The sequence below is a fragment of the Bicyclus anynana genome, chromosome 18, assembly GCF_947172395.1.
Source record: "Bicyclus anynana chromosome 18, ilBicAnyn1.1, whole genome shotgun sequence".
Taxonomy (NCBI): Eukaryota; Metazoa; Arthropoda; class Insecta; order Lepidoptera; family Nymphalidae; genus Bicyclus; species Bicyclus anynana.
Genome location: NC_069100.1, coordinates 9,922,848 through 9,950,519, shown reverse-complemented (window position 1 = coordinate 9,950,519; position 27,672 = coordinate 9,922,848). Strand labels below are relative to the sequence as shown.

At 37.5% G+C, this 27,672-nt stretch overlaps 1 protein-coding gene across 1 annotated transcript; it reads right to left on the bottom strand.

Annotated features, from left to right (window-relative positions):
• Positions 1-1,426: 1,426 nt before the first annotated feature.
• Positions 1,427-27,447, bottom strand: LOC112053787 (angiotensin-converting enzyme-like). Its single transcript, XM_024093339.2, has 15 exons — positions 26,838-27,447; positions 14,850-14,926; positions 14,113-14,332; positions 11,730-12,093; positions 10,682-10,873; positions 9,757-9,871; positions 9,209-9,361; positions 7,827-7,951; positions 7,504-7,588; positions 6,967-7,060; positions 6,803-6,877; positions 6,383-6,457; positions 4,160-4,293; positions 3,064-3,162; positions 1,427-1,641 (listed from the first exon to the last, which is right to left on the bottom strand). Exons 1-15 carry the CDS (start codon positions 26,922-26,924, stop codon positions 1,464-1,466), a joined length of 2,073 nt encoding a protein of 690 aa, XP_023949107.1. The 5' UTR covers positions 26,925-27,447; the 3' UTR covers positions 1,427-1,463.
• Positions 27,448-27,672: the final 225 nt, after the last annotated feature.

The window sequence follows — 27,672 nt, the reverse complement described above, 5'->3', positions numbered from 1 at the left end:
CTACCACTACCCCAACCCTACCCTACCCAACCCCTACATCTACCCTACCCCTACCCTACCCTACCCCTACCTTACCTACACCCTACCCCCATCTTACCCCTACCCCCATCCTACCCCTACCCTCCCCGTACCCTATACCTTTCCTACCCCTATCCCACCCGTGCCCCTATCTCACGCCTATCCTACCCCTACCCTACCACTTCCCTATCCTACCCGTACCTCTACCCTACCACTACCCTACCTCTACCCCTACCCTACCACTACCCTAAAGGTAATCTCTGGATCTACTGGACCGATTTGGAAAATTGTTTCACCAATAGAAAGCTACGTTATTTGCGAGTGTCATAGGCTATGTTTGATCCCCATATTCATACGGGAACGGGAACTACGTTAATGAAAGCGCCGGGCGTCATATAGCGGAATTTCTGCGTCTTTTAGAAATTTTGTATTATCTCCGAAACTATTTAAGTAATTAACATACTGTAAAGGGCAAATCTTATCTCCATGATATCCTTGTGATTATTAAATAATTTATTTTAATAAGGATTAAAGTTTAGTTGTATAAATAATGACGTAAACCTAAGTATATAAAATTAATAATTTTTATAACACAAAAGATACTATATCTGCTAATATATAGAAGATAGATATATGGTGTCGCGGACTTTTTTGTAGAACTTTTAAAGATACATATAGTCTCCATACATTAATTTCAATTTTACACAATAGTTAAGGCAGCGCATTCGAATAAGTCTGTTTAAGAGGATTTTCAGTCCGACCTGTATGACAAAAACTGTGATAACTCGGCTAATATATATGATACCAATATAAAATATAGCCTATAGCACTCCCCGATAATGTAGCAATCTACTGGTGAAAAAATTTTTTAAATCGGACCAGTAGTTCCGAAGATTACCCCATTTAAAAAATGTGACAAACTTACAAACTTACTTTACCTCTTTATAATATTAGTATAGATTAGTATAGATAGATACTGTACAAAAGTGCCCCGTGTCCCCCTATAAATGACTAGTCTGCGCTAGCAACTTTGTCTGCGAATAATTAGTCTAAGCTTACATCATCCCCTTTCAACCCTTTAAGGGTTTTACGAAATGTAAAAATTAAAAATTCTTGAAGTTTTACATTTCGTATTCATTTCATGATTTCTTCTTGATCCTAAACTGATCCAGATGAATTTTGGTATTCTATAATTATCTCATTTAGCCGTGAAAAGGTAACAGACAGACAGACCTACTTTACGAGTATAATATTAAGTATGGATATGGATGTATAGATACATGATCGTATTTTAAATTTCTTTGTTATAAATGAATCACTTCGTAACTTGGATACACACTGTACTTACAGTCACCGATCTAATTTGCCTAACCCATAAACAATAATTGAAGAAAAGAAAAAAAAACTCTTAAAACAAAATATTATTTATTAAAAATAAAACAATCTTACATACTATTCACAATAACAAAGGAGGTGAGTAACATTAAAAATGAAAAGCAGTTTGTATTTGACAGCGCCCTCTGTGGGGCGAAAAGCGCCACGTCGTGGAAGTTGGAGTTCCAGCCTATAACCTGCTCGTCCCGGTTTTGCACGCGCAGCCAAAGCTCAAGTGGACGGAAATATCTGAAAATTAAAAAAAAAAACAATAATTATTATTATAATGTAGTCGCTATTCAGACACACGAAAAATCAGTCGAATAGATTTGGAAATTTGGCTCAAACAAACAAACCTAGATAGACGTAGTTGCCTGTTTATTTGAGTAAATCTCAAAAACATACTTTGGACTTTTATACCTGTAAAAATACAGGTAAATAAAGCTTAACTTGGAATAACATTCAGGCTTTGTTTTATTTTATAGAAACTCCAGAAAAGCGAAGTTTTGGGCATTTGCTAAATATGTATTTTATTCATAATCAATGAATTCATAAATAATTATATTATATATCTAAATATAGAAAAATATTTTCTTACACATACCTAAATATAATGTTTAAATTTGGCAAATAACATCGTTAAACACAATGATATTAAATAAATAAATACTGTTAGAGGTGTTACTAGCGCATGAAACATGAGGCACTCAAAAGAGGAAATTTATACACAACTCAATGTTAGTTAACAAATAAAGTATCGTCTACAATATCGAACAACACACAGTTCAGGAAGTGTAAAAACTATACATAAATATATTATAATGGAATTAAAGACAAAATTGCGAATGTTTGCGCTCAGTGTTGTAGCCTATTATTCGAATCACTTTTTGAGGTGATTTTGTAGGGACTTAACCGATGTATAGTATAAAATTATCATTGGTTATACCACAAGAATCTACAAGAAAAAACCTCAAACAATATATACCAATTTATAATTTAGGCTTAAAACAGGGAGTCTAAAATTCGATTCAGAAGCTGCTCAATTCGATTCCTGGACTAGTAAGGTACTCCTACCAGTAGGTACTATTAATTATTGGAATATTTCATGTTATAACCGGCGGTCGTCTTATTTCCAAGTAATTAAAGTAAACATTGATACTAGTGCCAAAGGTTGAACGCGCTAATCTTAGGAACTACTGGTCCGATTTCAAGAATTCTTTCAGTGTTAGATAGCCTATTTATAGAAGAAGACTATAGGCTATATGCATGTATTCCTACGGGAACGGGAACCGCGCGGCATCAGCTAGTATAATAATAACAGCAGCAGTAGTGCGTAGTTTCAGAATAACTGACCGGACAAGTGTGAGTCGGACTCATCCATTGACGGTTCTGTAAGTACCTACATAATAAACGTATCACGAAATGGAGGCGGTGAAATGATAATCCAGGCTGTTGTTCGAACAACAGCCGCTTGTGTGAAGATTTGAATTGGTAATGGCCGGCTCAGCCCTCCTCTGCGCACGTTTGATGTGCAGCCAGGCAGATCGTGTTCTATATTCGAAACTCGCGATGAAACAGCCAGTCTTACGGAAAGCGAACTCCTTGGTTCACCACAAACCAAACAAACAAATTCTTCAGCTCCATAGTATTAGTATAGATTAGGATACTAACTTGACGAGTGACTCTGGCGATATTCTGTTGGTCTTGCCCCGGGTCATGCTTCTTATTATATCCGAAGCTGACATCGACGCTCCAGGCTGCATTATTTCACTGGAAATAATAATTAATGGAAAACGATGATCGAAATAAAAAAATTGCATCGGACTGCATCAACAACATCTACCTCATCATCATCATCATCGTCGTCGTTGTCGTCGTCGTAGTCGTCGCCTTTATCATCATCATCATCATCATCATCATCATCATCATCATCATCATCATCATCATCATCATCATCATCATCATCATCATGCATCATCATGCATCATCAGTATGTAGCTTAAAACTCTACGCTTTCCAGTGCTTGGTCACCATTTGAGCACCTTGGCACCCCAACGTCCAACGGCTCTTCGAATTATGTGCCCTGCCCATTGTCACTTCAATTTCGCGACTCGCTGAGCCACGTCAGCTTGGTTCTTCTGCGGATCTCTTCATTTCTGATTCAATCTCGCAGAGAAACTCCAAGCATAGCTCGCTCCATCGCCTGCTAACGACTTTGAACCTTCTTATGAGGGCCACTGTCAGCGGCCAAGTCTTACATCTGTAAATCATCACTGGCAGCCTCAGACCAATTATTCTACAGGACCTGCCTCGCTAGACATTACTTTTCTGTCAAAGTATATGATCAATGATCTAATGCGATTATAAAGACTGCCTCTATGGTATCGATGTTTCACAGTTGTTATCGTGTTCGTCGGTTCGGTCGGTTCGGAGCTTCGTAAAAGTACCTTTTTTGTAGTAGAATGGTGTTAAAAACGGGCAAAAACTTCTAGAAGAAGAAGAAGAAGAAGTAAGATTGTTTTCCTCAGAAAATGGCAGACAATTTTCTTCGTGACTTTGGGTACGATACTGGTCCTTCTACATATAATTGGTCTGAGCTGGCAGCACTGGTTTGAAAACTTTCGTCTTCAGGCAATGATGATTTTTGGTTGTACCTTTCTGGATCTACCTACTGAGCCGATTCTAAAAATTCTTTTACAGTCTATAATTAAATTTATTCTCGTATTCCCACAGGATTAGCTAGTAGGTTATAAGTGAATAAGGTCACCTCAGGACTCTCCCCGCGTCTCTGCTCCTGTATACATCGCACTCGTGCAGGTGTCCCGTATACCCCGCCGCAATGCACAGCTGTTCGAAGATCTGGAATTCCAGGATAGTAGCTAGGAAGTATTTGATGTACTCCTGCAATGTAACAAACACTTTTTACTAAATAATCATAATTAAACTCACTAATCACTATTGCTGATAAGGTCGCCGTTTGCGTTGCATTTTATCCTTAGTTTTAAAATTTTGTATGTTCGATTTATGTATGTTTTGTTGCAATATCTAAAGATATATAAAAAAAACAAAGACTTGAATTGAGAACCTCCTCCTTTTTTAAAGTCGGTTAATAAATAAATTAACTAGCTGATGCCAATATTTTTTTTTTTGTAGATTTAAAAAAGAGAAATTTTCTATCATGCTGTCGAAAAATCTGCCTAAATCCAGAAATATATCAAGTATTCTGGATTTAAGCAGATTTTTCGATGAAAAAGCTCAATCAATGTATTCGAATCTTGACAAATTATTTACAAAAAAACCTTCCTCATAAATCTTTCTATATGTTGTCGAAAACCACATTGAAATTAGTGTAGTTGTTTTTGAGTTATTTTGAAAAGACAGAGACCAGGCGGAGCGGCTTTGTTTTATAATTGGAAATTGTCCGAATTATTTTTTAACAAAACATATTAAAATCTAAAAAAATTTTAATAAAAAAAATTCAACCGACTTCCAACTCAATAATTAACCTAAACTAAAAAGCAAAAAATAACATCTTACCTATGTGCTACCTTCTGATCAGTTTGAAGGCGGTGCCAAGCCAGTGATGTTTTAATTCAAGCCGTTTAAATTACATAATTTCTGTGGTTCTTTCAGAAACGGCTTTAATTAAAACATGACACTGGATTGGCACCGCCTTCAAACTGATCAGAAGGTAGCACATAGGTAAGATGTTATTTTTTGCTTTTTAGTTTAGGTTAATTATTGAGTTGGAAGTCGGTTGAATTTTTTTTATTAAAATTTTTATTTTTTAATTTTTAGTGTTAGCACACCTACTAAGTGTGAACAAAAAATAATGAGCAATTAGTTGAAACGTTATTTTCTTATGATAAGTATCTAAGTCCTACAATCCCAATTTTAAAAATACTACTTTAACTCATATACAAAATTTCACTCCTCCTTTATCCACACGTAATAATATTCAGAAAAACGAGAAAGGTGACTGTCCTCCGTCTTCATCACCAGACCCCCTATGCAGTCACAATCCATATGGGTGGAAAGTTCTCATCAATATAAAATTTATCAAGTCCAAACACAAGGTAGCTACTGTGAACCGTCGAGGAGTTCCCTTAACTCTCCTTCATCTTCATCACCAGATCTCTAATACAGTCACAACCTATCCAGGTGGAAAGTTCTCATCAATACAAAATTATCAAGTCAAAACACAAGGTAGCTACTGTGAACCGTCGAGGAGTTCCCTTAACTATCCTTCGTCTTCATCACCAGACCCCTAATACAGTCACAACCCATCTAGGTGGAAAGTTTTCATCAATACAAATTTATCAAGTCCAAACACAAGGTAGCTACTGTGAACCGTCGAGGAGTTCTCTTCACTGTCCTTCGTCTTCATCATCAGACCTTTAATACAGTCACAACCCATCTAGGTGGAAAGATCTCATCAAAACAAATAAATTAAGCCCAAACAAAAGGTACCTGCTGTAAATCGTTGACGAGTTCCATCGTCTGTGTATCGGCTCCATCATCAGACCAACTCCAGACCTTCATAAAATTGTAGTGGTTTAAAATACCTTATGGAAACACTAACAAACGCACTAGCCGTCTCTACGATTTTCGAAAGTTCCCCTCGATTTCTCCAGGATGCCATCATCAGATCCTGACATGAAAAAAATGGGACCACCCTGGAATCAAACCCTTCAAAACAAAAAAAGAATTTTCAAAATCGGTCCAAAAATGACGGAATTATCGCTGGACATACATAAAAAAAAAAAAAAAAAAAAAAAAAAAAAAAAAACATACATACAGCCGAACGTAGAACCTCCTCCTTTTTGGAAGTCGGTTAAAAACTGCATCAAAACAGACAAATGCGGTAAGGTCCTACTCGTAGGTACTTTGCTTGAATACTAATTAGAAAGAGAAGAAAAGAAAAATATACAAGTACCTACACTAAAGATAAAGTGTAGGTGCTAGGTTAGATTACAATATTTTAGCTTACTTGATCAGAAATGATGTGGTATTTCGATCCAGGATCAAAATCCGCTTCTGTTCTGCCTATTGGAGGGGTTACGCCCTGAAATTAGATACTAATTGTAAATCATAATAATTTACTTTATTTTACATATTTAAGGATCTATCCATAACCATATATACTCGGAGTATTGGTATCTCTGTATGATTGAGTCAGAAACGAAGAGATGCGAAGAAGAATCAAAGTTAACGACATAGATCAACTACTCGCAAAGCTGAAGAGGCAACCTGGATGGACGTTGGAGTATTCAGTGCTAGAAATCTGTTTCGAAGTCCTTACAAAAGCTTTTGGTACGATGATATTTTTTCTCATTTTGTTGTATGTTTTCGAGCCAGTGTGTTATGCATACCTACTTATTTGTGTGATCCAAATTAAATTCAAACTTACTTGATATCGTAATTTCATCTGCCACCACCTAGCGTTCATGTTATGTACGCCATCTTCAAATATCGACCAACGCCACTGAAAATATGAATTAGTATATAAAAAATTAGGTTAAACATAAATTTTAGATATGCAGAATTACAGATACAGCATTAAAAGGACCTCACCTGATCAACCATAAATGCGAAAGGCAAATAAGCCACCTTCTCTAAAGCCATAGACATCAAGAAGTTCATACTGACTTCGTAAGGGTCGTGGGATCTGGTGAAAAGAAAGTCATTTTTTAAAATACATAGAATTCCAATTTTTAATTATTGATCTATAGCTAGCTTTTGACTGTATATGCATTTTAAATATATATTTTACAATATACGAGTATATATCTTGTTTTTTTTCATTCAATAATTCACGAGTGTATATAATTTTATTAACATTAAACAAACTAGAAAGCCCTAAAGCCTTATTTCTTTCAAAGTTATTGTCAAACTAAGTATTTTTGCCCTTTTGTGTATTAAGCGTTTCGCAAGGGATCCCATGCTAATATAAAATTGCCATTTAATTTAAGATATAAATATTTGAAATTTAACACAAATTGGAATTTATATTTTTTATAATTATTTGATTAAGTGGCATAATTTTGCAGAAGTCTTTATGGAAGTTTGGATTCACATTGGCTATTAGTAGATAAATAATGGTAACTTTACTTGTTTTGGTAAAGTCCCAGTCTTTGCAGATGTGGTATATTATACACAGATAGTGTAGCAGCGTTTGCAACGGCCTCGTGAAATGCTGAAAGGAAAAAGGCAGGTAACGTAAGTTAGAGCAAAATAAATGAACGATATGGTAACAGAACGGTACAATAACAATCATTAACAATTAAGAAATTACGTAGATAATAAAATACAATTAAGCTATCAAGTAAGTACTAATAATAATTGAAAAGTATCTGAAAATAAAAATGCCGATTTCTGTCTTGAAGATGCATAATAATTAGTATTAGTACATTGTAGGTATGCAAATACTTTACCAGGATTAGCGCCATCTCTGAACAGCTGTGGTTGGTCAGCATACTGCAGATAGTACTGGATATGCGCCATCTCGTGGTGAGTAGAGATCAAGTCTTGCATTGTCACTTCGGTGCATTGCTTTATCCTGTAGAAAAAGTTACAATATCACTATTCAGTAGCCCTGGATCATTCATATGGTGATTGCTCACCTCACTCCAAGCATAAAATTTTTTTTTTAAGTAATCATTCTTTACATTTACAATTTGTGCATTGGAAACTGCGCTGCGCCGGCCGCGCTTTCATGGACCCGCGCCAGAACTGTACCTGTAGTCTATTCTGTTGCAGAAGTCCCAGGCGCTGGCGGTGCACTGCACACTGCGCTGCGCCGGCCGCGCTAGCACGGACCCGCGCCATCACTATACCTGTAGTCTATTCTGTTGCAGAAGTCCCAGGCGCTGGCTGTGTACTGGACGCTGCGTTGCGCCGGCCGCGTTAGCATGGACCTGCGCCAGAACTATACCTGTAATCAATTCTGTTGCAGAAGTCCCAGGCGCTGGCAGTGTACTGGACGCTGCGTTGCGCCGGCCGCGTTAGCATGGACCTGCGCCAGAACTATACCTGTAGTCTATTCTGTTGCAGAAGTCCCAGGCTCTGGCAGTGCACTGCACGCTGCGCTGCGCCGGCCGCGCCAGCATGGACCCGCGCCAGAACCATACCTGTAGTCTATTCTGTTGCAGAAGTCCCAGGCGCTGGCGGGGCACTGGACGCTGCGTTACGCCGGCCGCGTTAGCATGGACCTGCGCCAGAACTATACCTGTAATCAATTCTGTTGCAGAAGTCCCAGGCGCTGGCAGTGTACTGGACGCTGCGTTGCGCCGGCCACGTTAGCATGGACCTGCGCCAGAACTATACCTGTAGTCTATTCTGTTGCAGAAGTCCCAGGCGCTGGCGGTGCACTGCACACTGCGCTGCGCCGGCCGCGCCAGCATGGACCCACGCCAGAACTATACCTGTAGTCTATTCTGTTGCAGAAGTCCCAGGCGCTGGCTGTGTACTGGACGCTGCGTTGCGCCGGCCGCGTTAGCATGGACCTGCGCCAGAACTATACCTGTAGTCTATTCTGTTGCAGAAGTCCCAGGCACTGGCAGTGCACTGCACGCTGCGCTGCGCCGGCCGCGCCAGCATGGACCCGCGCCAGAACCATACCTGTAGTCTATTCTGTTGCAGAAGTCCCAGGCGCTGGCGGGGCACTGGACGCTGCGTTACGCCGGCCGCGTTAGCATGGACCTGCGCCAGAACTATACCTGTAATCAATTCTGTTGCAGAAGTCCCAGGCGCTGGCAGTGTACTGGACGCTGCGTTACGCCGGCCGCGTTAGCATGGACCCGCGCCAGAACTATACCTGTAGTCTATTCTGTTGCAGAAGTCCCAGGCGCTGGCGGTGCACTGCACACTGCGCTGCGCCGGCCGCGCCAGCATGGACCCGCGCCAGAACTCAGGCGGCACGGGGCGAAGACCTAGTGACACGTAGAACTCCTCCGCCATTTGGAACATTCTGGAATAGTAGTAATTAGTATATATATAAGTATACCGTACCTTAAAGGAACAGCAGGCTAAAGAGTAGGAAATCATTAACTACAACATTGATGAGTTCCTTAAAGATAAAAGCGCTTGGAGGCCATTGGATCAGCTTCCACCTTCACACAAAAAGTAAAACTATAAGAAATTGTAATGTTATCATCAATTGTAAATTATAATACTGTATGATTTTTTAAAAAGAGCAACTGTTGAGTTTCTTGCCGGTTTCTTCTCAGCAGAACCTGCCTTCCGAACCGGTGGTAGAATCTTTACAAATAGTCAACTGACGTGTCAAAACTGCATGTTAACTGAGCCTACTTTAAATAAATGATTTTTGATTTTGATTTTAAAAATACTGGTGATATAACAAACCTTAATGGAGTGAAACCTTGACGAAGCATCTCCGAAGTAACATCCAAGTTTGGTGACTGAGGGAACGGCATCACCAAGTCCATGATCGATTTCCAGTTTTGCGCCCACATGTTTCCTGGAAATAATATTAACTTTGACTATAAAAATTATAATCTTATTAAAGAAATATTTTCTTTTTCAGGAAATGACTTAATGCCATCACAAGATCCTCTAGGGACGTATAAAATTTAATCTGAGACAAATAAGGTGAAGTAGACGTGATGTAGTTATGTCGCGAAGAGCAACACACCATCCGTTTTATCGGATGTCCTGCCGTTAGCGCTGCAGGCACGTGAACTTATTGGATGCTCATCATTCAATAAGTCCACGTGCCTGCAGCATCATAGAGGACATATCTCTACAAATTATTCTTCGTTAGTTTTCGATTTCATTCGTTATAAATTTGTTGAGATTTATATCATTAGACTTTTTCATTGCTGCATACATCCTTTTATACCTTTAGAGCTACCTAAGGTCAAAAGCATGATCAAAATGTTTATCTTGACGATAAACATTTTGGTCATGCTTTTGACCTTCTTGGATCTTCAAGTATTTTAGAGTACCTATATTGTGCTTACCATAAATCACATTATATATCTTTACATCTGTAGTTTAATTGATACTTAATTATTATTTTTAAACATATTTGCTGCTTCTAATTGAATTTAATTCACTTGAATTTGTTCACATTTTTTATTTTTTATGTTAGCTGTGGCGTCACACGGGTCTCAGCTGAAAATCAGCGCCGAGTGTTATGCTTGTATATAGTACACGACATATGCTGAGCTGTACACCCTTTCTTTTTTAAGGGTTACAGACAGACATGCTGTCTTTAGGAAAGGATACTGTTTTTCTTTCTTTCTTTCTTTTTTTCTTTTTTTCTTACCTAATAAATGTGCAGGTATAGGGCCATCGGGCCTCACGCTGGCTTCCCCATACCGAAGTATCAGTCTCCGACGCACGTACGTGAACAGCTGCTTGTACAGAGGCGCCACCTGGTTGTAGATCTCCTCCACGCTCTCTCTGAACGACGTGTCGTCGTAAGCTGCACGCATTTGATCACCTGCGTCTCTGTAACCTGCAAATATCCATCTACATATCCTTGATATATTCAGAAATAGCTTTGGAGAGCTATTTCATCATCATCATTTCACAACCCATATTCGGCTTACTGTTGGACTCGAGTCTCCTCTCAGAATGAGAGGAGTTAGGCTGATGGTCTGCCTAACCAATGTGGATTGGCAGACTTCGCACACGTAGAGAATTAAGAAAATTCTCAAGTACGCAGGTTTCCTCTCGATGTTTTCCTTCACCGTTTGAGACACGTGATATTTACGAATAATTTCTTAAAAAGCACATAACTGAAAAGTTGGAAGGGCATTCCTCGGACCAGATTCGAACTCTCACCCTCCGGAATCGGAGGCAGAGGTTATATTCACTGGGCACGGCTCGCAATTCCTTTCAAGTTTTATTTTAATAGTTTGTAATGCTTTCTAATAATAAGCGATAATATAGCTTGCCCATTATTTCCATTAATTATTGAGTTGTTTTTTTTTTTTTTTATTCTTTACAAGTTAGCCCTTGACTACAATCTCACCTGATGGTAAGTGATGATGCAGTCTAAGATGGAAGCGGGCTAACTTGTTAGGAGGAGGATGAAAATCCACACCTCTTTCGGTTTCTACACGGCATCGTACCGGAATGCTAAATCGCTTGGCGGTACGTCTTTGCTGGTAGAGTGGTAACTAGCCACGACCGAAGCCTCCCACCAGCCAGACCTGGACAAATTAAGAAAATCTCAATCTGCCCAGCCGGCGATCGAACCCAGGACCTCCGTTTTGTAAATCCACCGCGCATACCACTGCGCCACGGAGGCCGTCAAAGTTAATCTAAAACTCACAATGTCGATGGTAAGGGTATCATTCAAATCATACCTGTATTGACAGCAGCTTCGTTTGCCAACTGCACATATCTCATGAACTTATTCTTAAGCTTCGGCCCAGTTTTATCCCTAAAACTCTTCCATACATACAACAACTCGTTTTCAATTCTCGAATGTGCGAGAATCCTCGAAATTTCCGGATCTAGTTGCATATCACAGTAGTTGGGGTAATCCGTTATATCCTGATGAAGTTGGCTATTCTGAATAGGCTGGTTGTGTTGGTAAGCTTTGGCTTCTGGACTTTCCGTGGGTTGTGGAGTAGTTCGCGATACATGGGGATCATAAGGTTTTTGGCCGAAAGGGCATATTTTTGCAGAGTTATACACTTCCTTCATTTCTGTTATTATTTGTTGGATCTGAAAAGAAGTATAAGAAATAGTTGAATTGTCTAAAATTTGAATAGAGCGACCAATCTCATGTTGAGATTAACTATATACACAGAAATATAGTTTTTTTTTTTTATTTTTTATTTTTTATTCTTTACAAGTTAGCCCTTGACTACAATCTCACCTGATGGTAAGTGATGATGCAGTCTAAGATGGAAGCGGGCTAACTTGTTAGGAGGAGGATGAAAATCCACACCCCTTTCGGTTTCTACACGGCATCTTACCGGAACGCTAAATCGCTTGGCGGTTCGTCTTTGCCGGTAGGGTGGTAACTAGCCACGGCCGAAGCCTCCCACCAGCCAGACTTGGACAAATTAAGAAAATCTAAATCTGCCCAGCCGGGGATCGAACCCAGGACCTCCGTCTTGTAAATCCACCGCGCATACCACTGCGCCACGGAGGCCGTCAATAGTGCACCAGTGTGTGCGCAAGCACAGGTGAACTCTCAATTCCTTTAACGCAAGCTTTTGAAAAGGCTTATGTTGTGTTAATGATTATATTAATGATAAAAAAGCTTGGCGTTAAGCTGTAATATACGACTGTGTGCTTAGTTTTAAATAAATTTGTAAAATGGTGGTAAACAAAAAAAAACCTTGGCTGAGTTTGTTGTGGGCTCATCTCGGACCAAGGCGTGTTTGGAACCCTCGTAACTTTAGTTTTAAGTTTTCGACTATTATTACCACCATTAAATTAAATTAAATTATGACATAATCAATCAGTAATAATCAAAAGTTCTTGTAAACTAAGCCTAATTGAAATAAATGAATTTTGACTTTTGACTTTGACTTTTACTCTCATAGTCCGATGGGACGGGAGACCGACAAGACCGATGAGAGCTCAGGTGCAGTACCGACGGTTTTACGTGCTCTTCGAGGCACGAGGTTGTACTAACACCGACAATTTCCTTACTCCAGGATGCTATTAAAATTTTTCTTGTAAAATAACGTATTTTTTAGGCCTGATCTGGGATTGTCCCTAGCCAAAGAGGGCAGTACGTCATATACCAATATATTGACTGCCTGATTTGTTCAGTAATCCTGGGTTTAAGTCCTTGACTTGACTTGACTATGAAAATATTGGGTTTTTTAGTAGACAAAGAGGTGATTACAAAAATAAGAAAACTAATGTCGATCAAAGGTTATGATTCCCAACATTTGTCAGAACAACTTAATTAACAAATCAAACTGTAACCAAAATAAGACCCTAGAATGGCAGAGAATGACCTTGAGTGAAGTCACGCATTTGTAAACGTTGTGTGTGTAGGGTTAAAGGCACCTTTGACAAATATCTAACACTCCCCTTTTCCACTCAAGTCACTTTCCCCGCATATCCCAAGTAACCCATAAAGAATTACACAACAAGAGATGTGGACGGCTCGAACGCCACGAGCACACTGAAGTCGTCCGTACCGCAAGTCGTTGCAACGCGGCGATAACATTCTGGGCCATTTCCGCACTTGGCCATCAAAAAAAAATATAGGGGTTTTTCGTTACAAGAGATTCAGGAAGTATACTAAAGTTAAACTCGATGTGAAATCAACAAACAAATTAAAAATGAACATGGATAATGCGCGTTTAGAATGAACAGAGTTTAGCGATTTAAATTTAGAACTAGGTGGAGTCATGAAGTCAAGCGGAACTTCGACAATGCTTGCTTTAAAAATATACAAAAAAACATTATTGTCTGTGATAAAAGTTTTCAAAAAGAAAATATCATTTTTTGAAGAAGGACTTTACGATCTTAAATTGTAAAAAAAAAAATATTTAAGATTTTATTTTACGACTTTGTTCACATTTTTAATGCTTATGCTAATTTACAGTTTTCTAGTAGTAATAGCTCGCTAAACCGCGAACTGACGGACGGACAGACGGACGGACGGTTATGGCGAAACTATAAGTGCTCCTTGTGGACTACGGAACCCTGTTTACAGTTCTGTTTCTGTTTACAGTTTCTTACTGTTTAAAAGTATATATGAAATAAAATACTGACCTCAGCGAATTTATCATCAGATAAAGAAGCTCGACTGGCCTGAACTATCCGTATCAACTGCTTCCTACCCTGAGGGTCTGGGAGTCTTGAGGCATCATATGCAGCTGCCTTCCTCCAAGAGAGCTTCTCGAACTTGGTGCTTAGAGCCAGTTCCTCCAGCATCCTGCGCCGGTTGTACTCTGTGATGTTCGTCACGAACTTCCATTGGGACATGGTCACCCTGAAATTGTTAATTAAGATTTTCCTATTTCGAAAATTTGGGTTAAACAAGAGTGTTTAACCCAAATTGTCGCAAGTTACTGGAAATAGGTCTTAGTAGAAAGTCCCTATAATATTTTATGGCTAAAAAACATTAGCTCTGCAAATGCAATGGGATGAGTTAAATTTTTTAGCCTATTAGATGGCAGTTAATTAATATTTACCCGTTTGTTTTACTTGACTCATTTGACTGATTCTATTTGTTTCCAACGGAGAATTAACTATAACTTTTTTAATGGTGTTCTTTGTTGTTATTAAGGTAAGTTACTGATTTTTTATTCACAGAACTCAGAGCCGTAAACACTGCTCTTTAATTTACAGTAAAATAAAAAAAAATACATTTTAAATTAGCTCTTGTCTGTCATTGCTAACACTTGATGATAAGCATTAATGCGGCTTAGCATTCATTCATTCATTCATCATTCACTCTTCTCTAGAAGATCAAAGAGTAGAGAGAGTATAATTCTGCAGAAGGTTACCTGTAGCACATTCCAGAAGCTTCTCTGTCGTATTCCCGAAGGAACTGCGTGGCTTCTGCTGTGTTTGTATTCGTTCCCTGGAAATAATATAAATGTACGTAAATACTTATAGGTGTATTCTATGGGTGCGAGCCGTGATAGCCCAGTGGATATGACCTCTGCCTCCGATTCCGGAGGGTGTGGGTTCAAATCCGGTCCCGGCATGCTCCTCCAACTTTTCAGTTGTGTGCATTTTAAGAAATTAAATATCACGTGTCTCAATCGGTGAAGGAAAACATCGTGAAAAAACCTGCATACCACAGAATTGTGTTACAAATAGTACCTGCTTCCCGCCTATTTCGTATAGATAAGTGTCGCCGCCTAGCGTATAGTAGCGTCATTTCATTTCATACTTTTATGACTTCCGGTTATTATAGTTAAATTTAATTAAGTAACAATGATTATCAATCCGAACAGTGGAGAGGTTATTATTAATTATTGATATAAATATAATTATTTATTTTACATGATATAAATTCATCATTGGTTATTTTACTCTTGACAACTATGACGTCACGTTATGATTTAGTTTGTATTTAATTTCTCAACTTTGTGTTTCGATATTTTAATATTATTTTACGATCGTTATAAATATCTTTTAATTATTAATGTATTTTAGATAGAATTATAACGTTTGGTTTGTATAATAATACTCCGGAACTATTATTAAAACGTACTTGTATTGTTAACATATTCGTGCTACCAACAGTAGACACTAACTTTGCAAATATTATAAAATAGAGGGTTGTTTAGCAGATTCATTGATATACTACCATCAGCGTGTAATATTAACATTATAGCGGAAGCTATGCTGAAATTGTTATCGAATAAATTTGTGTACAGTGAAAATATTATTTTACTTCTCCCACCTTCTGTAACATCTCAGAAGTGGGCATAAAACTGTTGGGATCCTACGCTACGGGTCTCGGCAAGAAGAAGAATCGAAGAAAGCAAAAACGGAAATTTTTTCTTCTTCTACACCACGCCCTTACCAAGAAATCAACTACATGTGACGCACAGAATTGGAACTCAAAGAAGTTTGTAATCAAGCTTCGTCTACAATACCCTGATGAACGCTGGTACAAAGACTTCGAAGACTACAATATCGTCATACAAGCGTGTCCGGATACAGCATTCTACGACTAGTCGACTTTGTTGAAAAATTTGATGTCATGTCGGTAAAAGCAAAGGATTAAGGAAGACTTCGAGAAGTGCAACATTATTGGAGAAGACGCTTTATCGTGTATCATCAAAAGCCTTCTGGTGGAGCTACGTTCAAATGCCTTCCAGCCTCAAAACGTCTGATTAACTCTTTGGGTTTTCATCTGAACAGAAAGAAGCAACTAAGAAGACAGAAGCATCGTCAATGCGGCAGCGAACGTGTAGAAAACTTGCAGTGTATGGCGCCTCTCCTACGCTTCAGCCCTCTGGACTGGGGCCCTGCTACACCTGCGGGAGCACGAGCCTCTAGTCGCCGCGCCGCCGCGCCGCCGCGCCGAGCCATTTGCTGGGTTGCTGCGACTTCGTAAACTCCGCGGCAGCAAACACATACAGTCCAGGTTAGTCCAGCTATGTATACTTTTATATCGTAAACGCTTTTTTTTTGCGCTTATACAAACGCCTCGTCATTGGTGTGCCGCGTGCATATAAAATTACATAATACATTGGTACGACAAGTAAATTGAGTATACTGCCAGAAAAATAGTAAAAATCGCCCATTGTTATGAAAAGTTTTGAAGGTGCTCACTAGTAAATATTAGAGTGGAGTAGTAGGTATAGGTTACATATGTCTATGTGACGAGACATGCAGGTATATGGATAAAGTACTCGTGATGTGTTCAAGTAGTGATACGTGAAAGTTAAAGTTTTTAATGATTATTATACTGTTATACATTTATAGAAGGCAGTAAATGATCAAGTTGCTGGTACAACTAGTCACTGATTCAAATACCTATTAGTAATCTTGTCCTGTACAAAAGTCTTGCAGTCGTATAATAGTTTCTAGCAAGAAAACTGTTTATAACCTTAGTAGATTTATTTTAAATGTATGACTTCTTACCAAAGCTACATTTTATTGATTTGTTTGAGTAATAATAAAAAGTAAACAGGCATTTTGTACAAAGTTCTGTTTAGCTAATTGGGTAAATTATAGCTCTCCTTGGCGAAGTTGATAAGTGAATAGAGCTCTTTCACAAACAGTAAAAAAAAACAGCATATAATATATCAAATATTAGGAAAAACCTTTTTATGTTTAGATCCATCCAACTGCCATGTAAAAAAAAATAATATCCCGTTCATAACGCCATGTTACCTAAAACAACCAAATTAACATATACCGATATCAAAAGAGTCTCGTAAAGTATTCCATAAAAGTGTTAAATAACCGCGGGCAAAGAAAGATTGTTTAATATTATTGATTGAATTACTTGTACGGTAGGTTGCACAATTAGCTATTAAATGTTATTGCTTATTATATCACCCTACAAAATACTCCCATATTAAACTGTTCATGAAATATAACAACTTATCGTAACTAATCATAATTATAGTATTAGTTCAGAATTCAGTTTATCCAGTTTTTATTACAGTCAGCCAGGACATCTCAAAGCATTTAAAATTAGAAAAATTAAATACTTGATATTACTTGGTGTTGACGTTTATGACAGTAAAGCGTTTACAGAGTTCATTAATAGCGCTATAGTAAATTAGTATCAGTAGGTACTAGCCAAGACGTGATAATTAGGTATGCCTATCGCGTACTTTATTGAAGTAACTTCTGAAGAAGAGTTCTATCATATAATTCGAGGATTTAGCTGATGTAGATTTGATAAATAATAAAATCTGCTCTTAGGGTTTGTCTGTACTTATCAATTGCTCAATGGGCTATTTTAGTTCTAATATAATTTATTACCTCGTTTACTCCTAGCTTAAGGGTGGCTAGCTATTCAGGATTTTGGTTCACAAATAAGATACTTATAAGCCAGGAAAGAAAGAAAATTGACAATTCAAGCTGGCTCTCTAATTAGAATACAGTGGTATACGGCTAACTCTAACTGAACAGAGTCGTCTTCTTTTCGCGATGAGAAATGATAAGCATTATACCCTGAACATAAGAGCCCTTAATCACAATTCAACATTTAGTTTAGGTTAAGTAACACACCAAAGTTACCGCATCTTACTGTAGCTCAGGGCCATCTAGTTTCAAATTCAATACGAAAATTAAATTACAACTTTTATCGCACCTATACACAAAACTATTATATTAGTTATAATAACTGCTTAAATAAGAAAACTATACTGAGACCGATTAATGAAGCTAAAACTTAACAATTAGTAGTAGTTGCAAAAATATCATATTTAAGTACTTAATACCACAGGTTTTAAATAAGTGAAAAAAATATAAAGATTTACTTTTTCTTATATTAAAAAAATACATGCAGTATTGTGTACCATGCGCTTATGGAAAGTTATCGTATGCCTAAAGTTAAAGGGAGTTCTAATTATTTATTTGAATACTATATGTGTCTACATCATTAAGGGGCCTTTTGTAAATACTAGGGAACCATTTATACTATGGTGCTAACTGTATCAATTGATTATTCTTACAAAATATGTTTTAGTCAGGGTATTCCTGTTACAATTTTCAGTTCACTATATACTATCAAAAGATTAAAAGTTAATGAGTAAATAAATAATATCATTTGGATTAGCTTTACATATAAAATTATCATTATATGATTAGTTGCTATAATCCTCCAAAATAGTTTGACCGGTTCTGATTAAGTTTTATATGTAGATAATATTAGGTAGGTCCGAGAAAAGGTTGTTATACATTTTTGATACCCTTAAACGATAAGGGTGATTAGTAGTAAAACTTCTAAAGCAAAGCAACATTGGTTGGGTCAGCTAGTTACTTTATAATAATGGAGTAAAGCTTCCACTATCCGTAATTTAACAGTTTGTTGAAGAATGGTAAATCAGGGTTATATTGAATGCTATAGAACTTTATGTATGCTAATGGTCAGGTGTGTGTAAATTTAAACGATCATAGATGGCTCGAGTAAATAGTAGTTATTATGTCCGATAGTGGAAAAACGTGAGACGATACACTTTTCTATATCACACGAGGAATTAATACTCCTTATTCCAGTAAGCTCATCATAATGTTCAGTCATAAAAATGTTTGAATGTCAGTTTGTCCAACCCGCGAACTACAGCCACCTAATGTAGGTACAAGAGCAAGACCTACACAATAAACGGAACAATAGCTATATCAACAAAAATATGTCTGTAATGAAAATGGTGTTTCGTACCCACATATTATTATTATAGATATACACAGAATTACTGATTTTGGAAACATATGTTTTTTGGGAAAACTACAATATAAATGTACTTATATACTAAAATCTAATCATAAGAGATTTCTTAAGCGTAACATGAGATAGGTCGGTACCTACGTATAAAATTTGTACTATAATGTGTGGGGGCTAAGACCTTATAGGATGCAGTTTACAGATTCAATTAATTTAATTCAAAGTTCGTCTATTGATAGAATGTGGTAGTGAATAAGTACAGATATTAAATTATATTCTTGTAATATTAACAAGATTAATAGTTCTACGTATTTGCAGATTGTTCTGGTAGATAGGGAGGAAAATGAAGTTACAGATGTCCTCATATACGGTAGTCGAGAATTAACATTGATTTTCACAGTTCTAAATAAAAAAAACGCACAATTGAAACAATATTATTGTAAGATTCTCTCTATGTGACTTATGCATAAGTGGCGATATATGTGATTCGGTTCCTCTTGGTTTACTTCTACGTGACTTCTGTCTTGTGTGGCACTCGTCAGTGATTCACTTCTATGCGACTCACGTCTGTCTATATCTATATATTCGACTATGGCTTACCTTTTACTATATGTCTGTATGATATACGACTTTGTGACCTGCGTCTGTGTGACCTGCGTCTGTGTGACCTGCGTCTGTGTGACCTGTGTCTGTGTGACCCGCGTCTGTGTGACCCGCGTCTGTGTGACCTGCGTCTGTGTGACCTGCGTCTGTGTGACCTGCGTCTGTGTGACCTGCGTCTGTGTGACCTGCGTCTGTGTGACCTGCGTCTGTGTGACATGGGTCTGTGTGACACACGTTTTTGTCTGTGTGAAATACCTAAGTATTTGTGTGCTTACCTAAATTGAACGAACGAATTCCAAACGAAAAGGAGATTTAAACCCACGTCTTACTAGACACGGGCATAAGTTAGTTATTTCTGCATATCGTCTCCAAAGAGTAAAAAAATCGTTTGTAGGTTTGGGTGTACTCTTCTATAACAAGATCCTCAAAACTGTGATGGACCTGCCAATGCATAGCTTTAAGCAATGTGGTAAAAAACATTTACTTAGTCGAGGTTACTACAACATTGATGAGTTCCTATAAAGATAAAAGCGCTTGGAGGCCATTGGGTCAGCTTCCACCTTCACACAGGAAATAAAACTATAAGAAATTGTAATTGTTATCAATTGTAAATTATAATACTCTATGACTTTTTCAAAAGAGCAACAGTTGAGTTTCTTGCCGGTATCTTCTCAGCAGAACCTGCCTTCCGAACCGGTGGTAGAATCTTTACAAATAGTCTACTGTCGTGTCAAAAGTGCTTGTAAACTGAGCCTACTTGAAATAAATGATTTTAGATTTTGATTTTGATTTTGAATTGGTCCGAGTTATTTTGATTAATCAAGTTATCTTAGTGATTCATATTTATTGAAGTCGGAATGACCTAGTAACTAATATGCAGATAAAATTCAAATATGTGATTTTATAGTAAAATAAGTATTTCCAGATTAGGTACCTGTCTGGAAGTACTAATAGCGATGTTTTTGTTTTATCATAATTTCTGAATTTGTTTCATATAGATAGCACAATATACTTATTGTTTGGGTTTGAAGTCTAAGTGACCCATGAACATAATTACCAGAAACGAATTAGGCTTTATGATAGCACTTCGATTATGTATATTGATCAAAACCTTGTCAGTTTCAAATTACTGCTGGATCCTGTTCTTTCCAGATAACTGATGGTGCAGTGGGAGATACCAGAGTGTTACCAGAACGCCGTGGGACACGGCTTCTTCAGGATGGCCGAATGTTACAAATAGTACCTGCTTCCCGCCTATTTCGTATAGATAAGTGTCGCCGCCTAGCGTATAGTAGCGTCATTTCATTTCATACTTTTATGACTTCCGGTTATTATAGTTAAATTTAATTAAGTAACAATGATTATCAATCCGAACAGTGGAGAGGTTATTATTAATTATTGATATAAATATAATTATTTATTTTACATGATATAAATTCATCATTGGTTATTTTACTCTTGACAACTATGACGTCACGTTATGATTTAGTTTGTATTTAATTTCTCAACTTTGTGTTTCGATATTTTAATATTATTTTACGATCGTTATAAATATCTTTTAATTATTAATGTATTTTAGATAGAATTATAACGTTTGGTTTGTATAATAATACTCCGGAACTATTATTAAAACGTACTTGTATTGTTAACATATTCGTGCTACCAACAGTAGACACTAACTTTGCAAATATTATAAAATAGAGGGTTGTTTAGCAGATTCATTGATATACTACCATCAGCGTGTAATATTAACATTATAGCGGAAGCTATGCTGAAATTGTTATCGAATAAATTTGTGTACAGTGAAAATATTATTTTACTTCTCCCACCTTCTGTAACAATTGTCTTAATTCTCTGCGTGTGTCTCTGCCAATCCGCATTATGCCAGCGTGGTGGACTATTGGCCTAACCCCTCTCATTCTGAGAGGAGACTCGAGCTCAGCAGTGAGCCGAATATGGGTGGATTAGTAGTTTAGTAGTATTCTATGGGCCGCCCATTATACGGACGGAGCTAGTAAACAGTATTTCGATTCGACGACCACGCGGCCGACCACCTACCCGCTGGTCTGACCAGGTTACTCACTGGCCTCCCTGCAACAAACAGGGCAGCCCCTGCTGCTGACTGCAGCATCGGTTTTCTCATGATTACATTCGTTTCGGTGGTGAAAACTTATCCTAGATAAGAAAAGGAAACTATCGAATTCCCTAATCGGCTATACTCGTACAGTCCACAAAGTTGTATTCCCGTGGGAACATTAAAAAACAATAAGAAATACATTTATGTGTGCTTTTAGCGATGTCAAAATTTTATAGATTTGATCAACTTTTTAAGCCGTATTAAAGACGTACTTGCAAGCGATTTAGCGCTCCGGTACGATGTCGTGTAGAAACCGAAAGGAGTGTGGATTTCATCTTACTCTTAACAAGTTAGCCTGCTTCCATCTTAGACTGCATCATCATTTACCATCAGGTGAGATTGCAGTTAAGGGCTAACTTGTAGATAATAATAAAAAAAGTAGCGATTCACTTGCACGAATTTAACTTTTTGTTGAAAAAATCAAAAAACCTTCAAATCTGTCACAAGATCATCTTGCGAATAAGTACCGGATGAAATTAAAATCATTAAGTAGTTAGATAAGACATGTGCATCACGTGGAACCAAGGTTACGAATTACCTAGTCATTGTGCACTATTGCTTTTTTTTTGGAGCACAATATGCTCAAAAAATCTAAAAATATAGTAGTCCAAATCATATTACATGAGTAGGTATAATTGATCGAAATTCATCTAAATTCTTTTTTTTTGTAAGCAAATTTCCTTCTTCTTCTTCTTCTTTATCAACCCATATTCGGATTGGATTCGAACGGACCCTCCGGAATCGGAGACAGAGGTCATATCCATTGGGCTATCAATTGCCTTATCTATAACTATCTTCTATACTTATAATAAAACTGGTCGAACTCTATACATTTATTAGCAATTTAAGATTTTACTTATACCATTTGTTTGTAACAACAAACGTTATCGTGGCATAACGGACGCCAGCGTCATCTAGAATCTATACTTATAATAGAAATTCTGTACATTCTATACATTGAAGAAAATTTTTGTTGGGTTGGTTGGTTTTTTCGATTTTTTGTCTATCTGTCCGTGTTTATTTGTTATTCGGGCATCACGCTGAACCTACTGAATGAATTCAAATGAAACGTAATTCAAAAATTCAACCCGTAAAGTGGTAAAAAGGGCTTGAAAGTTTACATTGATTTCCACGCGGACGAAGTTGCAGGCTTACGATAGTTACGTATATAATTATAATTGACTAGCGGTCGCCCGCGACTTCGTCCGCGTAAATTTCGATGTCAACTTTACTACTACCCCTACCCTACCCTACCCCTACCCTACCCCTACCCTACCACTACCCCAACCCTACCCTACCCAACCCCTACATCTACCCTACCCCTACCCTACCCTACCCCTACCCCCACCCTACCCCTACCCTACCCTACCCCAAACCTACCCCTACCCTACCCCTACCTTACCTACACCTTCCCACCCCATCTTACCCCTACCCCCATCCTACCCCTACCCTCCCCGTACCCTATACCTTTCCTACCCCTATCCCACCCGTGCCCCTGTCTCACGCCTATCCTACCTCTACCCTACCACTACCCTACCTCTACCCCTACCCTACCACTACCCTAAACCCGACCCTAAACCTACCCTACCCTACCCGTACCCTACCCTACCCTGTAACTTTTCTATCTTACCCCTACCCTTAGCAAAATCGGTCCAGTCCTTCGAGAGTGGTAGTATGACCAAGAGAAATAGAGACTTCTATGCTAATAATATAAAGAGGTAAAGTTCGTGTGGTTGTAGGAGGTAATCTCTGGATCTACTGGACCGATTTGGAAAATTGTTTCACCAATAGAAAGCTACGTTATTTGCGAGTGTCATAGGCTATGTTTGATCCCCATATTCATACGGGAACAGGAACTACGTTATAGAAAGCGCCGGGCGTCATATAACGGAATTTCTGCGTCTTTTAGAAATTTTGTATTATCTCCGAAACTATTTAAGTAATTAACATACTGTAAAGGGCAAATCTTATCTCTATAATATCCTTGTGATTATTAAATAATTTATTTTAATTAGGATTAAAGTTTAGTTGTATAAATAATGACGTAAACCTAAGTATATAAAATTAATAATTTTTATAACACAAAAGGTACTATATCTGCTAATATATAGAAGACAGATATATGGTGTCGCGGACTTTTTTGTAGAACTTTTAAAGATACATATAGTCTCCATACATTAATTTCAATTTTACACAATAGTTAAGGCAGCGCATTCGAATAAGTCTGTTTAAGAGGATTTTCAGTCCGACCTGTATGACAAAAACTGTGATAACTCGGCTAATATATATGATACCAATATAAAATATAGCCTATAGCACTCCCCGATAATGTAGCATTCTACTGGTGAAAAAATTTTTTAAATCGGACCAGTAGTTCCGAAGATTACCCCATTTAAAAAATGTGACAAACTTACAAACTTTACCTCTTTATAATATTAGTATAGAAAAACAAAATTAACGCAAAATAAACTCAATCAATTTAATAAAGTTAAAGTCAGTCAAAAACTGAACCTACAACTTTCATGTTTTCAGGTCTGATATGGTCTTTGTTTTTGGAACAGTAGGTTGTGGCACATTGTTTTGAGTGGTTGCCTATCAAGTTACGTAGTTCAGTTAAACTATACGGACAGACAAGACAATGGGTGTACATAAAACCCGCTTTCGAAACGGTTTTAAGTGTATTCTAATTGCCGTTTGAATTACTTTGATGTAGTTGATTTTATATACTTAAATACTATTAGACGCACCGCGATTTTACCCGCGTAGATTCCGTTCCTGTGGGAATACGGGAATAAAATATAGCCTATGTCACTTGATGATAATGCAGCTTCCTATTAGTAATAGAATTTATAAAATCGGTTCAGTAAGGACACTTTATCGTGAGGCAACCTGCATACCTGAGAATTTTCTCAATTCTCTACGTGTGTGAAGTCTGCCAATCCGCATTGGGCCAGCGAGGTAGACTATTGGCCTCACCCCACTCATTGTGAGAGGAGACTCGTCCTCAGCAGTGCGCCGAATAAGGGTGGATATGAATCAATAAAAGGACACTAAATCCGTAAATATTTGCACGCCTATAACCACTAATTTAGTATGGCAAAACATGTTCGAATAAAGATATAGTTTAATAATTTTACAACCAATGTTCGTAAGCCATGTTTAATACTAAAAACTAACTTATTATTTTTTATTAACTTAGTATTGTTCCCTCTGTTTTCATTTTTAAGCTCTTTCAGTTTCACACATAAATGCGGTTTTTAGCGTAATTCCGTTTATCGGCTTAATTTCTTAAAGGTACGCCGTATGCAGGGCTAGGGTATAGCTGTCCAAAGTCTTTCCTGATTCTTATATAAACTTTAGGACAAGAGTGAATAGACATCTTTTAGACGCGTTCCGGTTTTGACCACAAGTACCTACCACTTACTTATCATCAAGTGAGATTGTGGTCAAGCGGGAGCTTATTTTATTTAAAAAAACCTACTTCGAAATACTCTTTCTGATAAAATAAATTATTATCAAAATCGGACTACTCAGTAGTTAATCATCATCATCACCATTAACATCCGATGGACGTCCACTGCCGGACTTAGACATCTTGCGTAAACTTCAAAACACCTCGGTCTCATTTTTGATTCGATCACGCAGAGAAACTCCAAGCATAGCTCGCTCCAACGCTCGCTGAGTGACTTTAAGCCTTCATAAGAGGCCTATAGTTCGCGACCAAGTCTCGGATCCGTACGTCATCACTGGCAACACGCACTGTCGTATATTAAACCTTTTTGGAAGTGAGTTACATTTTTTTGTGATAGTTAAACATTGTCTTGGTATCTAAGGTAACTAATTTAACTACGTATGATAATAGTAATTATTATTATCATCATACGTACGTAAATTAAACGCGAAACCACCAAAAACGACGTCACGGTATTACCCACAGTAAACGGGTTAAGTCTTTGTGCTTGAAAAACCAACCTTCACGGTGAGGTGACCGGGTTGACAAATTTTCCGCCTAAAACCGGGTCATTTGAAGCTTAATTATCCAAGCTTCTTGAACAATGAGTAATTTGCTGTTTTCTATTTTTTGATTTGCTATTTTCCGCGAAAACTTAATGAATCTGTGACCTGATATTATAGTATCTACGGACTACAAGATACTGTATTTTTTTACAGAATTGTCTTCAGTCCGTATTTGCTTTCGATATTTGAACCCATATTATCATCTATGTACAATGTGCATCCTACTAATATTATAAACGCGAAAGTTTGTATGGATGTTGGTTTGGATGTTTGTTACTCTATAACGCCGCAACTACTGAAGAGACTTGGCTGAAATTTGGAATGAAAATAGATTTTACTCTGGATTAAAATATTGGCTACTTTTCATCCCGGAAAAATCCATGGTTCCTGAGGGATTTGTAAAAAACTGATTTCCACGCAGACGACGTCCAGAGAAGATCTGTTAATCCAGAGTAAAATCTATTTCCATTCCAAATTTCAGCCAAATCGCTTCAGTAGCCGCAGCGTAAAGGATTAACAAATCTATGTTTTGTTTTATTGTCTTCTATAAAATTCTCATGTCACTGTGGATTTGTCGCACTCCTCCGAAACTACTGGACTGATTTTAATGAAGTTTTATATTTAATGAAGTTGTATATTAGGTAGATCTGAGAATAGGTGTTACTATCTATTTTTCATGCAGTGAAGGGGTTTTTATAATGATATAGTTTGATTTATGTTAAGTAAATGTGACATTCATACGATGAATGAGCAAATCGTAAGTATATTAATGTAGTGCAAAGCAAAAACCTTGTTTAAATAATATAAAAAGCGACTTTTACTGCGTTATCTGTTTATTATCTATGATCTTGATAAATGTAATTGATTCGCACTTACCATCCTGAGGTAATCATCGCCCGCTGCATTCCGTGTGTAGAAAGCAAATAGGCAGAACAGAGCGATGCTTTTGCCGGCCATGTTCATATAAGCAAAATAAAAAAATAACTGTCAGATTTATCGAGTCAATGCACGATCTTCTTTTGCATAATTATAATGAAGCATTATTATTTAATTTCTCCAATAGTTGTTTTTAAATTCACTATTATTTTTATATTTATTTTCCTTACTACTATTTCACAAAAAAATGAGTTTTTTTATTTACACAATAGTTTTGACAATGCACAGTATAAAAAAGTTTTATTGGAAATTATTTGCTGTTCTTTTTTTGAAATTTCCTATTGGTAGGTGAAAGTTGTCGAGGTTTTTATCTGTTTGAACGATTTTAATGTTGGTTTTTAGTATGTTTTTAGCTGAGTTTCGGTAGAAAACTGTCTCGCGATCTTTCTTGTCGACGACTGGAGTAATGTTTCCGCCGCTTTTGTTTTCTGCATGGCTCGGTGAGCATGGGGCGATGCACACGAGGGCCGCACGAGCCAAGAATTATTATATCTTGAGATTTAACAATATTTCTATTGTAAGACGGATTGGTTTTGGTAGTAGTGAATCCTGTCAAGTCCTGGAATCTATTCCCAACTGGATCAAGTTTAGCTTTTTATAATTTCTGGTCTAATCGATTTTCTAACAAAACGTATGGGAATGACAGATCCGATCGACAACTTGATCACGTGACCTGTCGATAGCAAATGTCATTCCCATACACTCTTTTTTAATTTTCTTAGCGTTATCGTTCGTAGAAAGAGAATCGATGTGTTACATGGCTAAAGGCCCTGTC